At 37.7% G+C, this 19,072-nt stretch overlaps 1 protein-coding gene across 3 annotated transcripts in view; it reads right to left on the bottom strand.

Annotated features, from left to right (window-relative positions):
- Positions 1 to 325: 325 nt before the first annotated feature.
- Positions 326 to 19,072, bottom strand: part of LOC126372146 (6-phosphofructo-2-kinase/fructose-2,6-bisphosphatase) — a 61,827-nt gene continuing 43,080 nt past the window's right edge. For 2 of the 3 annotated variants that reach the window (XM_050017759.1, XM_050017761.1), the window contains exons 6-10: positions 18,248 to 18,466; positions 16,148 to 16,275; positions 10,906 to 11,012; positions 10,177 to 10,304; positions 326 to 6,016 (exon numbers count right to left, since the gene is read on the bottom strand). In XM_050017759.1, coding sequence (XP_049873716.1) covers positions 5,924 to 6,016; positions 10,177 to 10,304; positions 10,906 to 11,012; positions 16,148 to 16,275; positions 18,248 to 18,466 — 675 coding nt within the window. In that variant the 3' untranslated portion in view covers positions 326 to 5,923. Of the gene's footprint in view, positions 6,017 to 8,544; positions 9,014 to 10,176; positions 10,305 to 10,905; positions 11,013 to 16,147; positions 16,276 to 18,247; positions 18,467 to 19,072 lie in introns of those variants that run through there. The other variant, XM_050017760.1, reaches the window with a different exon arrangement.

Here is a 19,072-nt window from a genome sequence, read left to right as displayed (position 1 = left end):
TGTTACAAAATAGAACAAGGTTTGACTATGAATATTTATGAATACCCCGCGCTGGAAACACATAGCGCCATCTATTGGCGTTTCTTATTTACTTTTTTCGTGTTTAGCTTGAACGTCTGCGTTGTTTGATTTAGTTTGTCTACTAGTCACTAGATGGCGCTGTTAGTGGAAGTCCCGCGGCCACGGCGATAGTGTCAGTTTCTGCCTTCTGCAATAGTCGGAATCAAAATAGTTCCATTAAAATCCGCGCGACTTCTTTCATGGCGCGTACTCTAGCGTATCTAAGGAAATAACAATGGAAGGGAAAATCAATAAAACAACCAACTCCCACTTACAATACACTTATAATTAAAAATATTAAATTAACAATTACAATATTTATTACATTTAATATACGTACATAGCCACTTTGTAAAAATCACTATCTGTATAGTTAAATATGTATAATCAATATGATTGAATGAGAGAGTTGACAAAACGAGATAGCTTATAAAAATATATAAGGGTGGGGGCACACACAGCGCATGTATTGTTGGATTCTTATTAGGTAATTAATATTGGACAACATTGTGAATCGGACAAGAGATGGCGACACTTGTAGAACTGTCAAGCTAAAACTTCGGTCAGAATTAGACACTACTATTATTTATTATTAACAGTACTAACAGAATAACAAGAGAATGGTGAAAAAATTAATAATTCTTTGAACAAAATGGCAATAAGGTCTGCACGACAGGCGTATTATATCGAGAACTTCGAGCAATAGACGCAGCGAATACTCTCTACGTAGATATACATTGTTCAGCTATTGGTCGAAGCCCTTGATGTAACTCATGCCGTGAAGGCAGCTCAAGTGAGTTTCATTCGTATCTTAAGTTAGTATATTCTCTTTTAAAATCTTGTTCTGCAGCTGATAGGACGGCGTGCCCCCAAACCTACTCTGAGCAGGGATAATGACTGCGAAACGTTACATTTAAATTTAGATTTTATGTTGACGGAAACTGGATGGATTTGAGAGTAACACTCAAACGCCATTGGTCTTTTAGAAGGGTAGGCAGTCCAGAAGGTTCTGGAAAAAATATGGAACTCTGTATGCATCAGCCAAGTGTGACGATTGGGAACAACAGGCTATGTAGCAGTGGGCCAATTTTGTTGGTCTTCTGTCTATGAGTTGTGAGGTGGATTACCAACCTCATCAACCCTGGAGGGCCAATTCGAGTGTGGGATTGGGACAACAGAAGAAAATAATACTATCAAAGTATAGTTAAAATTAATGCAAACAAGTACATAAAGGTCAATTTAGAAGTTCACAGTCGAATTTAGAAATTTATTGCGCTTTTGCATTACTTCAGATTATTATTCGATCAGTGTCTGAGAAAGACGAATAGTAGAAAATTACTATGATTAAATATCGGAAGAATAAACTACTACAGAAATCGTTTTACGACCACTTCGGATCCGTCATTTCACGGACTCGGATCAAATAAAAACCGAAGTGTGAAAACGCCTTTACTACAAACACTTTTAGATAATGAAAGTTTATAAAGAGCGTTATGTCGCTAATCGTTCCAATATCCAGCCAACATAGCATAAAATTTACAAAACTCTTAAACTCACTTCGTCAGTCTCAAAATCGTCCCATGCAGCCCGTCACAGTAAGTACCACCACAATAATTTATTAGATTATCTCGTTTATAACACGAAAGTACTCATTGGTCATAGACAATTTGTTTTTTTTTATTCATTTATTTATTTTACAATTTGCAAGGCAAAGGACTTTACTGAACTATGCCAATGGGATGATCAATATAAATGTTGAATATGACAAGTTTTGCTAATTTTCGAAAGATAATTTGAAAGAATTGGAATATTTCAGTAAAGTCTATCACTTCGTTACATTATTAGTAATTGACTATTTAGTGGAGACTTTTCTTTGGATAAAATATAACTCATAATTTTTTTGCAGAGCAAAGTTTGTTTTAATTTAAAAGGTTTTTTGGCATCATTGTAGTATCACATTTAGAATGTTTAAATTTATTTTTAAACTGAACACACGTTTGAATGTTTATCTATAAACTGGTTGGTACAATAAACATTGTTACTACTAGAGAAAATCTCTTTATTTTCTTTAAAGAATTATAATTTAAGGTGATGCGTTTCAGTCAGCTAGGTAACGCTACGTCAGCAGATGGCGTTACTTCTGCAGTTTTCGTATTTTTTTCCATTTATTCGTTTAGTGTTGAGTTCTGACCCAGTGAAATGTTAGGTGGCGAAATCTTACATACATTATCTTTAAGTTAAGCTACAATTTTGAAGTATTTACTGCAGATATCATATTGAAACATTGCATCAAAAGTTGGTGTCATTTCAATTTGTGTACAAACACGAAGCTGTCACACACACATGCGAACTAGGTTAGCTATTAAAAGAGATGCATAATTTGAAATCTACTTCTAACTTCTAAATGGCGCATTTGGTAAAGCAGTCGCCGCCATTCTTAAGTTTTACGGTTCGAACCCAAGTGCATGTTTTAATTGTTTTTACTTTTTGTATTTTTTTTTACAATTGAATTTGGCGAACCCGTCTATTTGTTACGGAATTTTCAAAAAGTATCACTTTTACCAATAATATTATAATTATACAATAATGTACTTTGCACTAAAGTACCTTCCGTAATTTCCGTATTTTTTATTTTGTAAAATTCTAACAGGCATTAATCGCATCAGTGAACATGCGGCTAACTAAAAAACTACTGAACGGATTTTCATACGGTTTTCACCAATGAGTAGAGTGTATTCATGGGCGTGCTTTAGGGCATATAATTTATACAAGTATTTTTTTTTTGTATAAAATGGTTCAAAAATGATGATGAATGTCAAACATAATTATCGTTACAAATATAGCCGACTTGGAGCTTTCGGCGAAAACACTGCCTGAGCCCATTGAGATATAACAAAACAACGTATGGTTGAATTGTTCCTTTTTTGTAGGTCTACCGAAAAGTCCACAATATGTCATAATAATTATATTGTGTATAAAGAATTGTGTATATGTATTGTATGATTTTACAAATAACGATCACAGTACAGTAATAATAAGGTAGATTTTTCCTAAATTGCGTCGGTTCAAACTTTGTCGCATCGCGTTTGAAAGATGTAATAGCGCTTCAGGACGTCCCGCAAGCACGGCGCTGATGTCGCAGTATCCGCATGTAATTATTATGACTTGTCATTTAGTTCCAATAAAATCCGCGGGACTTCATTCGTATGTCACTGACAGCTGGTGATAGCATGCGGGACACTTAGCAGCTAATCGAATTCTATGTTGTTTTCGCGCCCAGTCCAGACGACTTGCAGCGCATTTCTGGATTTATATTTACGCGTGGTGTTTATTGTTAGGTTAGTTAGTTCAGGTCAGGACGTCTTTTTTTAACGAGGACGTTAAAAAAAGACGAGGCTGGGACGTATTGAAGTAGTATTTCCATATATAGGCGGCCTGAAATGGGCTGTTTCGGGGACCTGAACTGGTTGCTGTCGAACTTATTATCACGTTTTCTTGATTAAAATTCATAAATAAGTCAAATAGAAAAAAGAAAAAAGATTTTCGTTACTTTTAGATCTGTCATGATGTCTGTGATGTTTGTTTATTATACATAAGAATTTCAAAATGTATCTTATTTTTTTTCCCAAAGGGCAAGGCAAAGGGAACTATGCCCATACAGCCATGTCTTGTGTTTTTTTCTTGATGATGATTAATGAAATGATGAAACCTAAGCCCCACCCTCGGAGCAGACTCCTACTCCGTACCCCAAACGAAGTAAGCGGCTTAGGTTAGGTACACTTTGTTTATTGAATATTCCGATTTAATAATACTATCGGGAATGTTTTCCGACTAACTTAATGTGATCATTAACCACAAAACACCACTTCGTATTGATTATTTAGATTATTCAACGAAGAAATCAACCTTCCCGTTCCCGTTTCCACCAAAAAGTCCGCGGCAAAGAGAATATAAATAAATCTGTATGTTGGATGGAAAAACAATTAATTAAAAATTACTACTATTTAGGCCGGCAAATGCAACAACTTTTTTTTGATTTGGTTTTCCCCGAAGGGTAAGGCAAAGGGAACTAACTATGCCCATACAGCCATTTCATTTTATGTATTGATTTTTTATTACAATATATGTCCTCTTTTAAAACACGGTACTTACCCATTATTTAAAAATGTTTAAATAATATGCGTTAAAACAAAAATATTTGTCCAATATTCCTTTTCTCAGATTTTTAGTTTTTTATTTATTCTCTTCATACAAAATCTCTTTATAAATTGTCACTGACATTCTATTACACTTGTCAAGTAGTCAAAGCCTTTAGAGAAAAAAAACTATCACGCACACAAACTAACATTGACACCTCTACACGCTCAGCAAATACACTGTAATCTGCACCACTACAAATGTAGAATTGATCAAAATTGAGGGTCTGAAATATGGTACTTCTCGTATTTGGACCTTAAAATTTTGTTAGTTTGCGAAAATAATACACCAAAATATTACTATTTATCGGTTTTATAACAATATTCCTCTAACCGTTTTCCTGTAGCACTGCATCAACTTTTGTATGGAAAACGAATCACCTTAAGTCTCTACTAAGTAGTCAAAAGATTACAAGAACTATCTAGGGATTGTTTGATAAAGTTAAATTAGTTTTACAAGTCCTAACTATCATAAGAGGATATAGACATGATAACCCTGAAAACAGCAAGTAGACATTTAGCTTTAGCTGAAAACAGCTTTATAGTGGCATTAAGATCATACTTAACTGGCACGGAACAAGCTATCATTTTGCATTACTTTTACGTTCCCATTTGGCTTATAAGTTGTGTAGTTGATGTTGTGTTGTTGCTGTTGTGTTGTTGTTGTGTGTGTTGTTTTTGTTGACTTTAGAAGTCATTTACGAACGTTAAGTGTGACATCAGGGATATTTCAATGCAATATTTCTTACGAAGTTATGATCCAAGCAACTACACAGTGGGCCTACTTACGCTCCCACTTATTCCTTAGTGTCATTTAAGACTAAAGACCCAGAGGGGGTGAAATCGGCGTCCGATACGTTATGGTGCGGGGCGGAGTTATAGTTCTATACTTATTATTCTCTATTCTATGCTATCGGCAGGAAATATCTTTACATCACCATGTCATTTTATTTTTGATGGCTAAAAATCAAATGTAACGGTATCATATAATAAAACAAAATCTCATACCCGTAGATAGGGTATTTACTATTGAATTATCCCTGACGATGTATTAAAACCAATGCTATACCAAAATATCAGCTAAGTAACACATAGAGCAATAGTCTAAGCACACTGTGAATAAGATTATAACCACTATATTTCTGATATAGTAGATTTAAAAATCTCATTTCAATGAAAAGATAAACTTGTCTAACCAAAATATTTGATAAAATGTTTTTTATCTCTCGTGAAAGAGTTAACCCTTTCACAAACAGAGGTCATGGGTCATTGTTGGTTCATAATAGGTAATATGACACCTTGGAATCGGAACGTCATTAGACGTTCTGTCCTTGAAAGTGTTAATTAATGTTATTCCTATTCACAAATTGCCTAGACTATAACATCGCAATGTCGGATATGATTCCGATAATAAGTGCACATTTAGTTCACTTTTATTACACGTACTGCGTGTCAATCCAAGACCAGTGCACTATAAGTTCACACGCGTGTGTGCTCGTCAATCACTATTACGTACAAAGCGCTGTGTGTTTATAAGTGTGCACTTAGCGCACTCTCAGCGCATTTAGTGCACATGGTGCAATCTTAGCGCACTTAGTACATCCTTAGCGCACTTAGGGCACTTTTGGTGCACACTGAGTGCACTGTTAGTCCACACTAGGTCCACGTTAGTGCGCCGCGCGGTCATTGTCTGTGTTGTCGCGCGCATCGCCGTTGAGCGCAGGCGGCGCGGGCGGCTTGATAGGCGGCGCGGGGATCACCTGTCGACACACATGCACGTCAGACTACATAACATTAAAATAGATTACTTAGAATGACAGCTGCAGGCTCTGCACGATAACTGCGCCGCGCACGACACGAATTATATCGAGGGTTTCGACCAATAGACGCAGAGAACGCTATCTACGTGGATAGACGTGCGGGTATTGGTCAAAGCCCTCGACATAAGTCGCGGCGTAGTTGCCGTGCCGCGAGGGTAGGGCACATACTGTACACTACATACAGCGTATTGTAAAAGAGAGACATGAGGAAAAGATACTGTTCTGACAGCTGTCATCCTAATCAATATATGTTTGATGGGGTATACAATTATGATAATTTGACATAAATAGGGTTGTTTTTATTTAGCCCAAAAACTTTCGAGGAACATTATGCCATACGTAGTTCTGAAACAACGTTGTTAAAGAAACCACTGTGACAAATACGATTTTTTATTATTTTTTTAACATTACAGAGATTAATTTAAAAACAAAATAACGTATGTTTTCTTAATTATCATAGATAAACTTGTTGAAGGACAATTTAACATTTTTGAATTTACGTCATTCCGCAACGTGTTATGGCTGAGGAGGAGAAATGACAATAAACTGCAATAGCAACACATCTTGCGATTTTAGTGACGATGTATTTTTTTGTGAGTTTGCGGTAGCGAGTAGACGTGTGCTGTACGTGTGAACAGCCCGAAAAGAAAAGAAAGAAAAATGTGGCAGAATAAAATATAGTGTAAAGCGAGCCTAAAGGCAACTTCTTCTTCTAATCCTTGGGATGCAGAGCTCGAATAACAGATTTCCACTCCTCGCGTAGCTTGCTCCCATGACATGCTAAGACTTGATTTTAACTCTCGGTCAACCGACCAACGCCATGTCTCTTTGGGCCGTCCCTTTTGCGTTTTCCACGCGCACACCAGTGCCGTGTTCATCAAAACTAACAAGTCTACACGTTTACAAGCTACAAGTTACGGATTACAAAGTAGGCGGACTGTAAAATATACCTGTGAAATAAATATTGACACTTGTAACATGTAATTTACATGTTGATACACACATTCTTGTTATAATGAAATTTTTTATAAGAAAATTAATACAGGGCTTGTAAGTTTTGATAACCTGTATGTAGGAAAGTGAGTAGAACGGAAGTTAAGATTGATAAGAAAGCAAGGAGGTTGTTTATGGTACGAACAACCAAATCTCCATTTATTATCCCTCCATAAAAATAATTGTCTATGATTTAAAAAGGGTTGTCTATGATTATTGGGGTCGGAATGTAAAGGGTAAAATTTGTTTTTTGTAAAAAAAGGAGAAAATAAATGAAGCGAAGATAAATAAAATATCCTTAATTCTATATCTCACATATATTTTGATGGATTTCATAAACGGAATTATTATTTGATGATGTATAAAACTTAAACAGAAATTGTCTTCTAAATGAAAACAGCCGTAAATCTTCTTTTTCGTTGCTGTATAAATTATTCTTATGAACACTTGATTTTGCAGATTACCTGCCCATATTGATTATCTATTGTGTTAGTCAGTTTTGAACATGGTCGGATTACACCTCGGACACTCCATACACAAATATCGTTCTTACCGTATGTCACGTAAGTGCGAGCGAGAAAGAACATCCGCGCGCGCTCCCTTACTTCTTAACGGCCATTTAGACTAAAGTGAGACCCAGCAATACGAATTGGTGCGGGGCTAAGTGTCTGTTTTATACGTAGATTTATTCTTTATTCTTTGATGTATTTTTTTAACGTACGTAACGTACGTTAAAACACAAATATCGTTCTTACCGTATGTCACGTAAGTGCGAGCGAGAAAGGACATCCGCGCGCGCTCTCTTACTCCTTAACGGCCATTTAGACTAAAGTGAGACCCAGCAATACGAATTGGTGCGGGGTTAAGTGTCTGTTTTATACGTAGATTTATTCTTTATTCTTTGATGTATTTTTTTTAAAATTTAGGATTATTCATCTATGATAGCCCTGTTTGGAGAACGCCTGCGTTTTATCTTAGTGTCACGAGTTCGAAGCAATGAATTCGATTTTGCGGGTTTGAATTCATATTTGGATTTGGAACTTAAACAGCCTATATACGTCCCACTGCTGGGCACAGGCCTCCCCTCAATCAACCGGAGGGTGTATGGAGCATACTCCACCACGCTGCTCCACTGCGGGTTGGTGGAGATGTTTTTACGGTGGAGGTTTTTGTTTTTTGTTGTTATTTGGATCATACATAAGATATCACGTGATTTCTAGGATTTGTGCCCGGTTAATGGCCACAGGTTGGGCCCCTATAGCTGGCGTGTTGGTGTATTTACCATACACCTCTGCCTACCCCTTCGGGGATGCGTGATGCTATGTGATGTGATTTAGGTGGGATATAGACAAACGCTACTCACGTTCGTAAAGGCAATCGGGGTAACCAGACCCACATTTAGTATTGACGTCATAAGACGGATGTGCGGGATACATATTTTAGAAAAACATTTTTTTTTTATTTAAAACCAATTTAATAAAGTCTCTTTTTTGTAGTAAACTTAAGGCTAACGTAACAAAGTTAAAGGACGAATTTTGAAAAAAAATCTTAGGTAATTTACATTAATTTAGGTATTTATTATTCCAAAAATGAAGGAGAAGCTAACCCACAAATCTGTGTTAAGCGCAAGCGAGAGAAACAATTTCAATATCTACATCCTGGATATCGGACACATAAGAAAAAAAATGCAACTACATTTTGGTAAAAGCAATCAAATACCAACACCCAAATTTCACACCCAAAAAAAAAACAAGAAAAACAAAACGGCAAACAGGAACCTTCACCGGAAAATCGGATACACTTAACTTTTTTAGTGCTTTTAAGTTGGTACTCTATAGTTTATGGTAGCTAAGTCTATGGTATGTTCTTGTCTATGGTCTATTCTATTCTAAGGCATGCGCCACACTGAGCGTACGTGTTGCGGAGTCATCCCTCTTCACCGCCCTGTTGTAACATAAATTGTATTAAATTATAATGAGGATAAAAACTGCCTATTTCTCCCACCAGGTGTCGCTGCTGTTGAGTGTTCTTAAATTTTGACAGTTCTCCATACTATTTTAGTAAACAAACGTATTGTTTTGGTTACATTTTTACACTATAACAATTTGCGCAGCGTTTAACTGCAAAATCATAGTGTTATATTTAGTCCCTAAAGATCGGAAAGAAGAAAACTTAGGAAAACTTATTTTCAATCAAAACTGACTTTTCCTAACTGGATGTTTTACTTTTTCGTAATTCATCCTTCAGACGAGACACACTCCACGTTGCTCCACATTTTATAGCAAATTATCACGAATTTTAGCTGGACAGTATGGGGAACTGTGAAAATTTAGGAAAACCAACAGTGCTGTCTTCTACATTTGAGCTTATAGTTTTTATCCCCATTTATGGAATTTTTTGGAAAATCTTTTTAATTTTTTCTTTTAAACATTACTGGCCGTGTCATTTAGAAGTTTTTAAAATTTCATGCATAGACAAATAATACTATTATTTATCATCTGTGCATACATATTTCGGACAGTCACGCAATTGTATTTCTCCATGGCATAGCAATACTTAGGAATCGGATATACAAATCGTCCTTCAATGAAATATAAAATCATGCTAAAGCGGCTATAACACATAACATAAATAGCCTTTATACGTCATAACCTAGGTTGATGAGGTTGGTCATCCACCTAACAACCAACGCGATACAAGAAGTAAATACGAACTAAGTTCTATGTAGTCAGTCATCAATCTCAAATAAATGATTGTACTAAGAAATATATTTGAAAAAGCTTCCTTTTCTCTTTTAAACTTTTATTTTGTTGTGCCCGAAAGGGTCTGTGATGTGAAACTCATATGTAACGTACCAACTTGTACACCATCATAGTATGCAAATAAAGAATATTGAATGAAAACCGCGCCAGCGTCGGCTTAATGACGATATGTAGATCGAAAGAATTTCGCATGGACAGGAGGACCCGGTGGTGTAATGGTTAACGCGTTCGTCACGGTCTGACAAGAGCTGCGGGTTCAAATCCCGTCCGAGTCAGATTTTTATCGATTTATTTTTCTATTTGTAAATGTTTTTTTTTCAAGTATCAAGTTTGCGTGATACTCACAGCGGGCTTGGGTCGGTGCGTGTCGACGGCGTCGACGGAGAGCTTGATGTGTTCTTCGCGGCAGCCGTACGCCACGGGGGTGAGCTTGATCACCGTGTGCAGGGGCACTTGCAGGTAAGGCAGCTCCTCTGGACAACGAACAAGTGTGGGCTCAAATCAGAATCATTTGTGGCGGACCCAACTAGTTGGCCACCTAGTTCCGCTCACATGCAACAGATGGCGCCACATTCAATAATGCAGTCTTCAAGCGGTCGTGAAACGCGATATCGAAGTTTACACAGCAAGACTCATATATACAACTTCCAACACAACACTGTTGGATCGTCAATCCCTAGTCACACTACCAACTTGTGGATAAAGTTGTTGAAGGTCAATAAATAAAAACAATATTGGATATTTTCTTATGTCAACGATACATTATGAAATTCTGATTACTAAATAAAGACCAAAAACGTTTTCTTTTTTCTATTTAACTTATTTAAGATTTTTCGTAAAGAAAAATGTAATAATAAATGCGACATGTCATAGATACATTATAAAATTCTGATTACTAAATAAACACAGATCTAAAGGTACTCTCACCCGGTACAACGTTTAAGACAACAGGCCTGAGGGTGCCCAGTTGGGCGCGAACCTCGGCTCAGGGCGTCGTCTGAGAGGAAAAATATTTGAAAGAATTAAACGACCCTAGTGGGTCGATACCGATAAGCGCTGATTGAGGAAACTCACCAGCAGACTTATCCAGGAAGTAGGCCAGCAAGCACCGCATGACAGCCTGATGCGACACCACCAGCACGTTGCCTTGCCGCTCCAGCTCCATTATCACCGGCTCCAACCTGTACATACACACAGGGTGTTAGTGACATCGTAACGAAAACATTGAGGGATGATTCAGACCATGATTCTGAGTTGATATCAAGTGGAATTTTCCGTCGCAAAAGTATAGAATTGAAAATAAATTAAAAAACCTAAAAAAAAACATGAATTTCCCGAAAATTTCGGGATCTCGCGTGATTGACGTTTCCAATCGTTACAATGTCACGCGGGATCATGGAAAATTCCACTTGATATCAAATAATTGATGTTTCCAATCCCGCGGGATCCCGAATTTGCGATCTCGACTCGGGATTGCATTCCCTAATGTAAACCACGATAGTTAATAGAATGTATAATAATAATAACAGCCTCCGTGGTCTAGTGGTTAGAGCGTAAGGCACACTCCCGATGGGGACATTGTCGAAATCACTTTGTGAGACTGTCCTTTGTTTGGTAAGTACTTTTCAGTCTTGAATCACCTGATTGTCCGTTCCTAAGGTGGTTCCGTTATAAAGGTGCTTCGGAGGGCACGTTAAGTCGTCGGTCCCGACTATTAGCCGTAAAAACACCTCCACGAACCCGCATTGGAGCAGCGTGGTGGAGTATGCTCCATACCCCCTCCGGTTGATTGAGAGGAGGCCTGTGCCCAGCAGTGGGACGTATATAGGCTATTTATGTATGTATGTATGTATAACTAGCACCACCGCCACATGACTGTTACGACCAATATTTTGTACATTGTTTTAAGTTTACGCGGTTATTATCATAATTAAAGCACATATTAACGGGTTCTTACCGCGTTTAAATGGGGATATGAGACTCCCGATATTTCGACACTGCAACAGAACAACACGCACATGCACACATCATCACACCATCATGGCACTTGCAACAGTGTCGAAATATCGGGAGTCTCATATCCCCATTTAAACGCGGTAAGAACCCGTTATTATGTGTTTCAATATTTTGTATTTTATTATTATTGTTCTGTTCCTTTTACGTTTCTGTTAATAATTGTGATTTTGTGTAAGTTTTTTTTCCCCTACTGTGTTTGTATTGTTACTGTGGCGTCCTCTAATAATAAATACTTTCTTTCTTTCTTGTATAATAATCACCATCATCATCAGCCCATTAACGTCCCCACTGCTGGGGCACGGGCCTTCCCTATGGATGGATAGGGAGATCGGGCCTTAAACCACGCGGGCCCAGTGCGGATTGATGGTTATTAACGACTGCTAATGCAGCCGGGACCAACGGCTTAACGTGCCTTCCGAAGCACGGAGGAGCTCGAGATGAAAACTTTTTTTGTGGTCACCCATCCTATGACCGGCCTTTGCGAAAGTTGCTTAAGGTGATACGTTTCAGTCAGCTAGGTAACGCTGCGTCAGCAGATGGCGTTACTTCTGCAGTTTTCGTATTTTTTTCCATTTATTCGTTTAGTGTTGAGTTCTGACCCAGTGAAATGTTAGGTGGCGAAATCTTACATACATTATCTTTAAGTTAAGCTACAATTTTGAAGTATTTACTGCAGATATCATATTGAAACATTGCATCAAAAGTTGGTGTCATTTCAATTTGTGTACAAACACGAAGCTGTCACACACACATGCGAACTAGGTTAGCTATTAAAAGAGATGCATAATTTGAAGTCTACTTCTAACTTCTAAATGGCGCATTTGGTAAAGCAGTCGCCGCCATTCTTAAGTTTCACGGTTCAAACCCAAGTGCATGTTTTAATTCTTTTTACTTTTGTATTTTTTTTACAATTGAATTTGGCGAACCCGTCTATTTGTTACGGAATTTTCAAAAAGTATCACTTTTACCAATAATATTATAATTATACAATAATGTACTTTGCACTAAAGTACCTTCCGTAATTTCCGTATTTTTTATTTTGTAAAATTCTAACAGGCATTAATCGCATCAGTGAACATGCGGCTAACTAAAAAACTACTGAACGGATTTTCATACGGTTTTCACCAATGAGTAGAGTGATTCATGGGCGTGCTTTAGGGTATATAATTTATACAAGTATTTTTTTTTTTATAAATTGGTTCAAAAAATGATGATGAATATCAAACATAATTATCGTTACAAAATAGCCGACTTGGAGCTTTCGGCGAAAACACTGCCTGAGCCCATTGAGATATAACAAAACAACGTATGGTTGAATTGTTCCTTTTTTGTAGGTCTACCGAAAAGTCTACAATATGTCATAATAATTATATTGTGTATAAAGAATTGTGTATATGTATTGTATGATTTTACAAATAACGATCACAGTACAGTAATAATAAGGTAGATTTTTCCTAAATTGCGTCGGTTCAAACTTTGTCGCATCGCGTTTGAAAGATGTAATAGCGCTTCAGGACGTCCCGCAAGCACGGCGCTGGTGTCGCAGTATCCGCATATAATTATTATGACTTGTCATTTAGTTCCAATAAAATCCGCGGGACTTCATACGTATGTCAGTGACAGCTGGTGATAGCATGCGGGACACTTAGCAGCTAATCGAATTCTATTGTTGTTTTCGCGCCCAATCCAGACGACTTGCAGCGCATTTCTGGACTTATATTTATGCGTGGTGTTTATTGTTAGGTTAGTTAGTTCAGGTCAGGACGTCTTTTTTTAACGAGGACGTTAAAAAAAGACGAGGCTGGGACGTATTGAAGTAGTATTTCCATATATACGCGGCCTGAAATGGGCTGTTTCAGGGACCTGAACTGGTTGCTGTCGAACTTATTATCACGTTTTCTTGATTAAAATTCATAAATAAGTCAAATAGAAAAAAGAAAAAAGATTTTCGTTAGTTTTGGATCTGTCATGATGTCTGTGATGTTTGTTTATTATACATAAGAATTTCAAAATTTATCTTATTTTTTTCCTAAAGGGCAAGGCAAAGAGAACTATGCCTATACAGCCATGTCTTGTGTTTTTTTTTCTTGATGATGATTAATGAAATGATGAAACCTAAGGTTTTTTTTGGCGGGAGGCGGGAACGGGACAGTTGCTTTCTTCATTGAATAATCTAAATAATTAATACGAAGTGGTGTTTTGTGGTTAATGATCGCATTAAGTTAGTCGGAAGACATTCGCGAGTGTTATTATATTGGAGTATTCAATAAACAAAGTGTATCTGCCTATTTTCGCTTCGTGTCAGGAAGCCGCTTCATAACTTAAAAGTTTATGCGGACTTTTGAGTTAATTCGTTTGGGGTTCGGAGTAGGAGTCTACTCCGAGGGTGGGGGCTTAGGTTTCATCATCATCACCTTTCACCATTTCATTAATCATCAAGAAAAAAATACGTCAGACATGGCTGTATGGGCATAGTTCCCTTTGCCTTACCCTTCGGGGAAAACCAAACCAAAAAAAAAAAAAAATGATGAAACCTAAGCCCCCACCCTCGGAGCAGACTCCTACTCCGAACCCCAAACGAAGTAAGCGGCTTGTTGGCGTAAAGCGAAAATAGATAGGTACACTTTGTTTATTGAATATTCCGATTTAATAATACTATCGGGAATGTTTTTCGACTAACTTAACCACAAAACACCACTTCGTATTGATTATTTAGATTATTCAACGAAGAAATCAACCTTCCCGTTTCCACCAAAAAGTCCGCGGCAAAGAGAATATAAATAAATCTGTATGTTGGATTGAAAAACAATTAATTAAAAATTACTACTATCTAGGCCGGCAAATGCAACAACTTTTTTTTTGATTTGGTTTTCCCCGAAGGGTAAGGCAAAGGGAACTATGCCCATACAGCCATTTCATTTTATGTATTGATTTTTTATTATAATATATGTCCTCTTTTAAAACACGGTACTTACCCATTATTTAAAAATGTTTAAATAATATGCGTTAAAACAGAAATATTTTTCCAATATTCCTTTTCTCAGATTGTAGTATTTTTAGTTTCTTATTTATATTTATTCTCTTCATACAAAATCTCTTTATAAATTGTCACTGACATTCTATTACACTTGTCAAGTAGTCAAAGCCTTTAGAGAAAAAAAAAAACTATCACGCACACAAACTAACATTGACACCTCTACACGCTCAGCAAATACACTGTAATCTGCACCACTACAAATGTAGAATTGATCAAAATTGAGGGTCTGAAATATGGTACTTCTCGTATTCGGACCCTAAATTTTTGTTAGTTTGCGAAAATAATACACCAAAATATTACTATTTATCGGTTTTATAACAATATTCCTCTATCCGTTTTCCTGTAGCACTGCATCAACTTTTGTATGGAAAACGAATCACCTTAACTTCAACAATCGCAGACCGAGCGCGTTTACCGCTGCGCCACCGAGCTCCTCATTATAAAGGTATTATATGATAGTAATAAGTACAAACTAATACCAACTTATTTAAATTATTTTGAAAAAAAAAAAAAACACATAACGTATAATGCGCTTAGTAGGTTATGAAATGTTTTGTTTTTCAATATTTACCGTGTCATTAATGTAAATCCTAAGATTTACCAACGCAATGGTGGTAAAAGTTCGAATCGCAAACCTTTAGGGACAATTACCATTAGGAATTGGAGGATCTAAGGTTTGACTAGAATATCTTAGGATTTACTGCAGTTCGAGCTTTTACAGTAACATACATAATAAAAATGTATCTCTCCTTCCGAGAAACTGTGAAACTGTGAAAGGCATACTTACAAAACAAGAAATAAACATAAAATTGCTATTCAAAACTCTAGATTAAGTAAATTAAATTCATCTTTTTTTTTGGGGTTATGTATACGTTTTTACAATAAAATACCAGATAATATTTTAAATTTGTCAGAAAATAAATTTAAAGCTCATGTGAAGCTTACTTTATGTAAAAAAGCTTATTATAAGATTAATGACTACCTAAATGATAAAAATGTCTGGTATTGAATGTGTTCCTCTAGTTATTAAATAACTTGTATTGTATATCCTCATTGGTTTTTAAAAGATGTGTTGCTGTTGCAGTTTTTTGTCATTTCTTCTCCTCAGCCATAACACCTTGCGAAATGACGTAAATTCAAAAATGTTACATTGACCTTCAACAAGTTTATCCATGATAATTACGTTGAATAAATGATTCTGATTTCTGATATTTGAAAATATACATACATACAGTCATGAGCAATATAATGTAAACCACCCACCTTGCGACGAGGTCCTCGTAGCTCTCGCCGCGCGGGTACCGGTACGCGAACTTGTTGGCGTCGCGCGCGTTGAAGTCCGACGGGTACTTCTGTTGGATCTCCGCGTACGTCATCTCCTCGCAGATACCCTGGTGAGAGAGGTTGCAACAACCATTTACACGTTTTTTTTTTTTATATTGGTATAACCCGCGCAGATAAAGAAAAACGATCTGAAAATGGCGGCGGGTACTTATGGTACGGTTGGCAAAACATGTTAACAACAACAGAGACTTAACGAAAATAAATAACAATCAAACTCAACAAAAACAACAATATCAACAAAAACAACAAAATAACAGAGACTTTACCGGAATGAAATTAACGATAACTCGGAGTGCGTCAAGTAGCTTGAAAAGCGAATTGTGGCTTTTTTTTTATTTTTTTTATGCAGCGCTTACTTCACTGTGTGAGTATAGACAGCGATAGAGAGTGAGCGAGAACGCATGCGAGCGGCCGCCATTTACAGATCGTTTGGGGCCGTCCATTAATCATGCGAGCCTCGAGAGGGGGGAGGGGTCCATGAAAAAATCACGAAATATCATAAGGGTGTAGTAATATATCACGAGTATTTATTTTTTCCGAAAAGCGGCGTGTCGTGCAATTATTTTGGTAGGTACTAAAAATACACGTGAATGTATCACCCGGGGGGGGGGGGGGGGGGGGGGTTCGTGTTAAAAATGCCAAAAAAAACATCACATGATTAATGGACGGTGGTTTTTAACCCCCTCAGTGCCGTGTTTATCTAAATTTACAAGTCTACATGTTTACAAGCTACAAGTTACTCACAAGTACGTGTAAATTACGTTTATCAAAAAAATTGAGGGATTGTAAAATATACTTGTGAAATAAATATTGACACTTCTAACATATATGTGTAGTTTTGATAAACACATTCTTGTAATACTGAATCTTTTACAAGTTCTTGTAATACAGGGTTTGTAAGTATTGATAAACAGGGCACTTGTTCTTTGCGAGTCGATGGCGATCGACCTTTGCTGACCAATAATTGGCCACGCTTACGGCATTGTCAGTAGCTTCGTGAAGGTCTTTAATAGTGCAGGTGTTAGGGCACTTAAGACAGCATAAAAGATGAGCCATAGTTTGTGGTGATACTCCACACTCGCAATCATCGCAACCATCAACCAGGTATCCCCACCTGCAGAGAACAGGGCACTGCCCTCGCGGCACAGCAACCGCGCCGCGCACGCGCGGTCGGATTATATCGAGGGCTACGACTATTGGTCAAAACTCGATATGAACCTGCTAATTTTATAACCAAACAACCTGGTATGTGGTACAACATGGTACAAAGAAACGCATAACAAATATGATTTATAACTGCCAATCTATAAGAAGAGTACATTTTTTCCAAGTTTCATCTGCCAAGAGTAGTTATAGGTACTCTATGTAGCCACAAAGTAGGATCGCTGCCAAATGTCACTCGGGTGGCTGATGACGCAGTGGTCCGCGGAAGTATGTGTGGGTGTGTCTGCACTAAGCGAAACTGCTATTTATTTATTTTTGAAATTTTGTTGACATGTTATTCTTGTGATGGTGAAAACCAGTGGAATTCTTCTCGTCATCTACAACCATCATTTTGGTCCTCAATTGAGACACACCGATAAAGTAACAACAACACCTGCTATAGAAAACACACCCACAGATTAGAAAACATACCCATAGAGTAGAAAATGCACCCATAGAGTACGGAATAACACCTATAGATTACGGAAACACACCCATAGATTACGGAAACACACCCATAGATTTCGGAAACACACCCATAGTGTACGGGAATACACCCATAGTGTAGAAAACACACCCATAGAGTACGGAAACACACCCATAGTGTACGGGAACACACCCATAGTGTAGAAAACACACCCAAAGAGTACGGAAACACACCCATAGAGTACGGGAACACACCCATAGTGTAGAAAACACACCCATAGAGTACAGAAATACACCCATAGAGTACGGAAACACACCCATAGAGTACGGAAACACCGACATAGGGTAGAAAACACACCCATATACTTTTACATAGGTTCCAGTACTCACGGCGTCGATCTCGTTGAGCGCCTTCCAGCGTTCCTGCGGCGCTCTGACGTCGGTGACGGTCTGTATGGCGCGCTTCATCCACGAGGTCCACACCCGCAGGCCGGGGATCTGCTGCTGCTCGATGTAGCCGGCCAGCGCGGCCGCGTACTGCAGCCCGCGGGCCGACAGGCTGCTGTCGCCGCCGATGCGGCCCACCAGGTTGTGCATGCTCTCGCCGTGCTGGGGGGTGAAAATTTAAAGGTTTTGTAGTCAAAGTTGGTCTAAAGCAGGTGTAGTGTGTATAATATGTATGCTTGTATGTTCAAGGTACCTTGTGTTAAATGACATGTCTTTTGAGTAATAAATTAGCTTTCATCGAAGATGGTCGTTTTGTTTTACATATACTCCTTCATACCTACTACACAGGGATGTGGTCTAAGATGGAGCACAAACTCAAATAGTGGCTATTCGCTTTTGCCTTGCAAACCCCCAAATTATCGGGGAACAATGACGCAGGAGGATAATTCCATTCTTTAGCAGTTCGCATAATGAACGAGGAAGCGAATCAAGCTGTTCGAAGAGGAGGAATATCGACCACATAAAGATGGAATCCCATCCCACTCTGAGTCGTCCGATGATTGAAAGGTGCAGGTGGAATCAATAGGCTACTTGACAACCTAGTCAAATGGATTACGAAACGTCAAAACGAAAGTTTTGTTTGGAGTTTGTATGGAGCTGCTGTCCTGTGACGTCATCAATAAAAGCTGTCAAACGTACTCGGTTCTCGTCATACAGCGCATTGGGCCATAATTTTGTATGTACTTTAATAAATAAATACATAATAGA

The sequence above is a fragment of the Pectinophora gossypiella genome, chromosome 13 (genome assembly GCF_024362695.1).
Source record: "Pectinophora gossypiella chromosome 13, ilPecGoss1.1, whole genome shotgun sequence".
NCBI classification, from domain to species: domain Eukaryota; kingdom Metazoa; phylum Arthropoda; class Insecta; order Lepidoptera; family Gelechiidae; genus Pectinophora; species Pectinophora gossypiella.
This window is presented reverse-complemented; position numbering and strand designations above follow the sequence as displayed.